This window comes from Orcinus orca, chromosome 17 (genome assembly GCF_937001465.1).
Source record: "Orcinus orca chromosome 17, mOrcOrc1.1, whole genome shotgun sequence".
Taxonomy (NCBI): Eukaryota; Metazoa; Chordata; class Mammalia; order Artiodactyla; family Delphinidae; genus Orcinus; species Orcinus orca.
In genome coordinates this window covers 16,276,729-16,285,468 of record NC_064575.1, presented here as the reverse complement: position 1 = coordinate 16,285,468, position 8,740 = coordinate 16,276,729, and the positions used below count along the sequence as shown (strand labels likewise).

General features: G+C 49.9%; 1 protein-coding gene and 1 long non-coding RNA gene across 2 annotated transcripts; one reads left to right on the top strand and one right to left on the bottom strand.

Moving 5' to 3' along the window:
* Nucleotides 1–964: 964 nt before the first annotated feature.
* On the bottom strand, nucleotides 965–5,404 carry LOC105748565 (uncharacterized). The gene is made up of 4 exons (XR_001120086.3): nucleotides 5,307–5,404; nucleotides 4,868–4,926; nucleotides 2,363–2,588; nucleotides 965–1,281 (listed from the first exon to the last, which is right to left on the bottom strand). It is a non-coding gene; the product is annotated as an uncharacterized LOC105748565 (long non-coding RNA).
* On the top strand, nucleotides 5,387–8,289 carry MSC (musculin). Its single transcript, XM_004280578.4, has 2 exons — nucleotides 5,387–6,270; nucleotides 7,132–8,289. Exons 1-2 carry the CDS (start codon nucleotides 5,761–5,763, stop codon nucleotides 7,216–7,218), a joined length of 597 nt encoding a protein of 198 aa, XP_004280626.1. The 5' UTR covers nucleotides 5,387–5,760; the 3' UTR covers nucleotides 7,219–8,289.
* The last annotated feature ends 451 nt before the right edge of the window (nucleotides 8,290–8,740 follow it).

The following is an 8,740-nucleotide window of genomic DNA, read 5'->3' as shown; positions in this document are numbered from 1 at the left end:
TATTAGAGTATAGTTGATTAACAATGTTGTGTGCTCCTTTTTCATTCTTAACTCGGGCCTTTCTACCTTCAGCCTCTGCAAACCTGATGTGTCCAGGCCCTGGCCTGTCTAAACGCTAAGGCCTCACGGGGCTCCAAGGAGGCAAAAACCTGGCCGCAAATCTTGGATAAACGAGCGGGTGAGGGCCGCTCGTGTCCTGGGTGACAGAGAACTCCTCCCGCGAGCTTCACTGTTCCCTCAGATACCTGACCACGTGGATGGCGGGAAGAGCCAGGAGTTCCTTTCCTTCCAGGTCAGGCAGCCTGGGGACAACCCCGGAACACGAGCCAGCTCCGGCTTCGCGAGACAAAGAAACGTGGTGGGCCTAAACCTACGCCCCCCACGTGACCCCTCCCCGCCCCCGTGAGACGGCGTATCACGTGACCCGTATACCACGTGACGTGCGCACCGCTTAACCCGGAACTGGGCGTAGTACTCGGTACCCAGGGTTGCTCTGAAAAGGCGGACGAACTGAGCACTGGAGCCCTGGTCGGTGTCCGCGGGGTGGCCATCCTGCCTGGGGAATGGACGCCTCATTGTAAATTTTCCCAGTGCAACGAGCTGCGGAAATCCAAACCAACTGGAAGCGTTTCTCAGCGTGTTCTAGGGTTGGAGGGATTAGACGGGGTCGGGTACACGTGGAGAGATGCAGGCGAGATGACAGGGATTAGTGAGAGCAGACGTGCTGTAATGTGTGCTTCCCGCATTATGGTGCTTTTTCCCACGAGAATGTGCCTTCCGAGTGGGCGGGAGACTGGCTCACCAACACCTGCCACAGCAAACACTAGACACTCAGTGCACAATTGCCTCGTTAATCCCTGAATTATCCAATAGAAATATAATGCGAGCCACATCTGTAATTCCCAATTTCTAGTAGCCACATAGTAAAAATACAAAGCAACGGTCATTTTTTTAATTTTTAACGGTAAAAATTTATAATTTATTTTTAATGGTGAAATATACTTCTTTTAACCCAGTATATCAAAACTATCATCATCGTTTGACATATATTTTAAAAAACATTAGTGAGATATTTTACATTCTTTTCTTCATATTGTCTTCAATATCCGGTGTGTATTTTACAATATTGTACATGACTAGCCACATTCCAAGTGCTCAATCACCTCATGTGGCTGGTGACATCCATATTGGACAGTGCTGGTCTAGACTCTTTGTTTTTCTAGGTCAAAGGTGTGGGCAATTTCTTCAGCCAACTGGACAAACCCAGAACATCAGGAGGCTCTGGGGAGACACCACCAGGAAAGACATATGGGAAATGCATTCCAACAACAAACATTTCTGAAGCACCTACTTACCACATGCTTTGACTTGGTATCCACCTCCCACCCGCAAACAAACTCTAAACCCACTTGACCTGACCAACTTTACACTTCCTTACCCAGTATTTACTTCGGAGGAAGGGGAAGGTGGCATTAAATGGCCTTCTTTTCTATGGTCTGTAATTATAATCCACCTCATTCTCCCTTTTTAAAAAACCAGTCTGCATTTTTTTTTTATTTTAGCAAATTAAGCACCTTTTCTCTGTTACGCTTAGTGTGCTGCTTCTCCACAATCTCATTTAATCCTTTTCAGTTACTGATTTAGGAGTTTTATCCCAGTTTTCAAATAGGGGAAGTGAGGCTTGGAGAAGTGCTGTGACTTTATGGTGAGAAAACTTGGAGAAAGAAAGTTTCTGATGCAGTCCCATCCATTTTCCCTCAGTGATGTCTCTTATGAGGCCTGTGGAAAATGTCCGGCAAGGGGACCATGCACTTCACACCCTAGAAGCCTGCAGTTAAAGCAAAGAAACATCTTGTGCTGTCTGAAATCCACATCAAGCCGTGGTGTACAAAACCTGGGTCAGTTCTGGGCCCTGACACTTTATTAGGTGTGTGATGTTGGGCAAGGCAGTTCATAGTAATAAAAATAACTAGGATTTATTGATTTTCTCCAGTGCATCAGGCTGTGGCCTGGGCAATTGCTCATATACTCCCCCTTCCTCACAACAAGTTAGATATTTCATATTATACTGATCAGTAATCTAAGCCTCAGAAAAAGTAAATTGCCAAAGGTCATACAGCTAATAAGCAGGAGAGCCAGGATTATTAATTTATTAATTATTATTAAATGTATTAATGTTTGAGACTGTAACTTTAACCCCACCTCCCACTGCATACTTAAAGAGAACATCTTAAAGAATTTCAAAATCATCAATATATACCATAGACAACTGTATATTTGTGTTACAAATATAAAAGGTTGTAAAGCATGGGCAGATAGGAATTGCTTTCAACGTGCTTTTTTAAAATACAAAAGTACTAACCTTCCAACACAAACTCCAACATCTGTATTTGCTTCCTGCTAAGTAGGGGACATCCCCACCAGACAACTCCCCACCACTTCTTTATTTAGTAGTTGGAAGGTTAGTAATATGATTTCTGTGTGCTGTAAAACCACAGGGGTGGTAGGGACGTCAACAGTTTTGGCGTGACTTCAAGATGTCAAATCATCAATTACAGACTATCAAGGTTGATTATTACAATGGGATCCTGGAACAGAAAAAGGGCATTAGGTAAAAAAGGAAATAGGAGTAAAGTGTGGAATGTCATTAATCATAATGTAGCAATATTGGTTCATTAATTGTGACAAATATACCTTACTAATGTAAGATATTAATTATAGGGGAAACTGGGTGTGAAATATATGAGAACTCTCTGTACTACTATCTTTATGACTTTTCTGTAAATATAGAACTTTTCAAAAATACGAGTTTATTTTATAAAACTTTGAGAAAAAATACAAAAGTAAAGATTTCATTATTCATTTGCAATGTTCGTTTGCAATATTCACTTGGGAACTTGCCAAAACAATTAAAACGACAGGTTTTTCAAAAGAGATCGTTATACTTGCACTGTTCAGCTCACAGGGTTTTTGTAATCACTGAGAGAGAAGGAAAAGTAAAAGCATTTTGAAAGTCTAAAGAGGTGACGAATGTCAGATGTCATTACAAACCTGTTAAAGCAAACTGTAGTTATATACTAACATGAAATGTAGATGAAGATACATTTCTTAATCTTCATTAGGAGTCTGCAACTTAAAAAAAGAGTGAAAGAATAAAAATGTAACTAGAAAGAAATGGAGTGAAAGGGGAAATGAAAACAAGATAAAAGAAAATAGAGAAAATAGCTGTCTTTCTTGAAAGAGATCAGAGGGAGAAAGGGAAGAAGAGAGGGGAGGGAGGGAGGAAGGAAGGAAGGAAGGAAGGGAGGGAGGAAGGGAAAAGAAAAAAGAAGGAAAAAGGAAAGAGCTATATATAAAAAAAAAAGAATCCTTGGGTTCAGGCAGTTCCTTCAAGGAAAAGAAACTGGCCATGACCCACTTCACGTTGAGGCTGGGTACAGTTTTTGCGACTGTTTAGAGAAAATCTAGCGCTCTCCCTGCGTTGAGGCTGGGTACAGTTTTTGCGACTGTTTAGAGAAAATCTAGCGCTCTCCCTGCCATTAATCTTTTCTAAAGAAAAGACTTTGTTCTGCACCTGTATAAACAATCCCGATTTTTAAAACCTATATGCCTGCCTCTAATGTGTGAGACTCTGTATTTATGCTGATAGCTTCAAGTCATCAATAGGCGATGCAAAAAGCTGCCTGAGATCTCCTCTTTATATTTATTTGTTCCCCTTCTCTCTCTCTTTTTTTTTTTTTTTTTTTTTTTTTGCTTTTCTCCTTCACCTGGCACACCTAGAGTCAAGTTCAAGTTCAAGCGTTTCAGGAACGATGTCTACGCTCTGTCAAGTATTCCCTGCGTTTTCCCAGACCAGAGAGAACTGAGAGCGAGCGATCTTTTTACTCAACTGATCCCAAAGGAGCCACTCCCCCTACTCTCCACCCCCGCCCCCCAACCAAATGACAAAATATACCGGGAGAAAACCTCTGCAAACGGCGGCGAGCGGGAAGGGTTTGGCGAAACACCCCCACGGGGGAGGCCTGGCCTGGGAGACGAAGGTGGAACGATGATGCCTGAGTGATGAAGTCAGCCCGGGCCAGCCACCTGTTGCGGCCCTTCAGGCATGGAGCCGGGCGCATTTGTTCTGCTGGAGGAGCCGCGGCTTCTGCCCGCTCCGTCCCCAGCTAACTGCCCATCAGTCTCTCCTTAAGCTTCGCTCAGCTTGGGAAGCTGTGGGCTTGTAGGGAAAGGACAGTAAACACCTAATTCGGGTGTGAAGATTCAGTTTCCTCAGAACGGAGTAACTAACGCCAACCCAACCTCATAGGGTTTGAATTATTTTGTTGTTGTTTTAGTTTTGTGTGTTTGTTTCAATTACTCAGTGGGCAGGCACAGGGCGCCTAATGCAGTGCCTGGCACACAGCACGCATTCAATAGCTGGCCATTGGTGTCCACTTCCAAAATGAAGTACACATCCCCAGACCACGTATTGCAAAGGCCCTTCGAGTGAGAAAACGATAAGACCGCAGTTATGGTTTGTCTCCTTTGAGGGGCATACTTCTAGGTGCCGTTTTGTCGGGGTTTTTTTGTTTTTGTATTTTACTTTGGACGATTGTGTTGACTTACATCCTGCATCCAGGAGCGCGCTCTTCAACATACCATCTAAAATAGTCATCGAGTCCCTAGACTATAACTCAACCGCTGGGCAGGATCCTCTATCTTACGCACGGTGGTGTTAAAAACAAAATTAACACATGGAACTCTCAAGACAGCAAAAAATAGCAAATATAAGCATCTGTGCTGTGCGGCGGGGAGGCGTGTAGCGACTGGAATACCGAGGGGCCAGGGATTCTACTCACGGATTTTGAGTCCATATTCTACTTACCAGCCTGTTGATTTGGGGTCCTTTATTTAATATCTATCTCTGCGGCTTAGCTTCAAGTTCTGCAAAGTGGAGATAATAACATTTAAGTCACAGATGTCTGAAAATGAAAGGAACCAATGTAGATGAAAGCGCTCTGGAAATCATACAGCGAAGTTAAAGGAAAGGAGGGGAGGGAGATGAGAGGTAACTCGCGGACTGTTTGGTGTTGCCTGCTTGTTTTGCTTTTACTCTTTTGTCGGGCCAGGCTTGAATAGGCAGTCAGACGTTATGAGTGATGAACTTGGAAAATAGTGTTCTGCTGAAAAGACTCGGGAAAGAAGCAGAGGTCGCGATCCTGGGGTTTCCACGTGTCTGGAGACCTTCGCCATCGCTAAGATCAGTCGCGGGGTGGAAATGGGATGGGTACATGGGTACGAACAAGGTCCCCTCCTTCACTCACCCTGCGCACAGTCATCTCGCACTTGATGGGTCCGTCGGGGACAGGGGCCCAAATCCCGGCTCAACAGAGACGTCCCTTCCCCGCCCCCACCAGCAGAGCCTCTGCACTCTGAAAATGGTCCCCACCCCTTCCACGCCCCCGCCCCACCTCTTGCCCCCCTTTCCAACCCCCTCTTCTTTGCCCTGGGTGGTTTCTTCCGAGGAGTACAGATAAATAGTCCTGTCAAAAGGCGCTGCGCGCCGTGGTGCGCGCCGAGCCTGGGCCCGGGCGACGACTTCTCGGCCACGCTCTCCCGGGTCAGCGGCGGGGCTCGTTCTCTGGGCTCCGCGCTTCCCGACCCGGGTCTCTGGTCCTCACCGGAGTTCAGCCTGGCCCCCGCCTCCGCGAGGGAGCGGAAGGCGGAGGCCGCGAGACTGGCCTGGGGGCGGAAGGCGGGGGCGTGGGGGACACGGCGATGTCCACCAGCTCGGGGAGCGACCCCGAGGAGATGGAGCTGCGGGAGCTGCAGCGCGGGTACCCGGTCCCCGTCTCCAAGAGGCCGCCCCTCCGCGGCGCCGAGCGCAGCTACATCTCGCCCAGTGACAACTCGTCCGCGGAGGAGGAAGACCCCGACGGCGAGGAGGAGCGCTGTACGCTGGGAGCGGCCGGCGGCACCGGAGGCTGCAAGAGGAAACGGCCCGGGGTGGCGGGGGGCGGCGGTGGCAAGAAGCCCCTCCCGCCCAAGGGCTCGGCGGCCGAGTGCAAGCAGTCGCAGAGGAACGCGGCCAACGCCCGCGAGCGCGCCCGGATGCGCGTGCTGAGCAAAGCCTTCTCCAGGCTCAAGACCAGCCTGCCCTGGGTGCCCCCCGACACCAAGCTTTCCAAGCTGGACACGCTCCGGCTGGCTTCCAGTTACATCGCGCACCTGCGGCAGCTGCTGCAGGAGGACCGCTACGAGAACGGCTACGTGCACCCGGTGAACCTGGTAGGGGCCCGGCGCGCGAGGCCCGGGGCGGGCGGCCGAGAGATGCCCGGCGCGCTCCCGGGTGCCGGGCAGAGTCTGACCGCTGGGGAAAACCGGGGGTAGGGGGTTTCCGGTATGGGTGGTGAGGAGGCCAGTTTAGTTTCTCCCAGATCACCGGAGGGGCCAGCCATTTTCCTGGAGGAGAACCATCCACCCTTCTGTGTTTGCATCACCCAGTGACAGCTATTGTCTAATATCCTGCTTCCGGGCTAAATCTAAGTTCCATCTGAGTCCTCTGTCCCGTTGTAGATTGATTGGCAAATCTCCCTTCCTAGCTTTTTCCAGCTAAGCGTCAGACAGGTTTGAATCAACAAGCCTTACTTTCTGAAAGGAAGGAGGGAAGGCCGATCTCTTTTCGAAAGCCTTTGGGTTTTTCAATTCTTGAAGAACAGCAGAGGTTTCCCCAAACGGGATTTGTCTGGAAAGTCCCTCTCCGACCTGCCAATTCTCCAGGCTTGAGAAAGATCATATCCCAGTTCCTATTTGGAGCGAATGGCTGATTGGTGTGTGCGTGTGTGTGTGTGTGTGTGTGTGTGTGTGTGTGTGTTGGGGGGAAGGGAACTAAGCAACAGAATTCCAAATTCATGCAAATTTCGCGGAATCATCGTGAGGACAGCATGGACGGACACCTCCCGTCTCACGTGATCAAAATACAGTAAAGTTAAAGTCTTAGTTTAGAGAGAAGACACGCAGATTCCCAGAATACTGATAAAATCTGAGCTACTCAAAGCCGGGGATATTCCAGGGTTCCGTCTGGAGAGCGGTTTCGGTTTGAAACGGTCGTTTCTCCTCCAGTATCTGATGCTTTTTTTGATTTTACAGACATGGCCATTTGTGGTCTCGGGACGACCCGACTCTGACACCAAAGAAGTTTCCGCAGCCAACAGATTATGTGGAACCACCGCTTAGATCGAACTCGAACTCACTTGAAGGGATTATTGGTTAAGCGAGTGTGTTTGGGAGTCAGGGAGAGAAGGGAGAGAGCGTGAGAACCCCCAAGAATGGGAGGACAGTTCCATTGGAATATCCTAGACTTCCACCCCGGGACTGTGAACTCGACAGGTGGCGGGCGTTGGGTGCAGAGCCCCAGGGTTCCGCGGCGCGGCCGTCATCGCAGGTGCGAACGGCTAGGCTGCCGCGGGTTTGGGCGACGACACTTTACACGCGGACCCAGCTCCAACCTCGGGCTTTAGCAGTGTAGACTAACGCCGGCGCTGCAGTCTGAGCCCAGCGCGCAGCCGCCTGGGCGTTCGTTCCCAGGCTGAGCCAGATCTACGTGGGTGATGGCACGAGTCCGCGCAGCCCAGGCCTTTCGCGGTTAGGTAATTGTTAGAGCGCGCTCTCGACAATCGGCTTCAAAGACGGAGGTCTTCACGTGAGACCTACCTGGGGCGCGTCTTTAAGTTGCAAAGAGAGTGTGGCACACCTGGGCCTGGTTTGTATCCCACGGGGCAGCGCCCTCCTGGCGGGCACACGATGCAGTCTCCGCTCGGGGAGAGGTGGAGGCGCGCTTTCTGAGACCAACTCAGCTGGGTTTGCCAGGAGTGGCCCTGGCGGTTCGGCTTTCAGGTGCGGTCACGCCTCTCACTCCCCCCAGGCGCCCATCTCTCCGTCACCTGGCTTCCGTCTCCCCCCTCCCCTTCTAGGCTTGAGCCTCCCATCCGGCTCTCCCCACTGAAGCCGGCTCGGGTCTCCTTCGGCGCCTCCCTCTGCTCCCTCCTCCCACACCTACTTGCAGCTCCCTCCCCCCCACTACTGACTGTCCCCAGCTGGCCTCGCCGCTTGGGGTGGCCCCCGCCTCCAACACTGCCTCTCGGCGTCCACGTTCTTCCTCCGGCGGGGCGGGCCGCCGAGGCTGTTCCGTACCTAGTGACCCTGCTCCGGGGGAACGCGCCGCTGCGCCAGGCCGCACTACCGCAGTAATTAGCAAATGTAAATAAATTTATTTTTGTATGAATAATAAAACGCGTTGTGAAAACCGAGTGCCCCTGGGGCGTCAGAATGTGGTCTTTGTTGCCCTTGACTGAGTTTGGTCTGGGAATTAATTTAAAGGTGCCCTCTTGGCTCTGGACGGGGATTAGGTCATTGTCGGCCGAGGGGGTTGATCACATGTAGATCACTGCAACTTCAAGCGTAACTCTCTTTCTATGATTCATCTTCTCAAGGCAAAGGTTACTGGAAGGCAGGAACTGGAGGCTTGTTAGGCCCTAAGAACCTTTTGGGGCCTGAGCCACGTTGAAAGGTATACACTCTTCAAAGTAATATATGTGCACTTCTTTCTTTTACACACACACACACACACACACACACACACACACACACATACACATACACATACACTACGATTTCTCCAGCCTAAACCAGTGCTAACAATTGCAAGTAGTTCAAGAACCCCCTACAGGCCCACATACCGGAAGTGAAGGATGGGTCT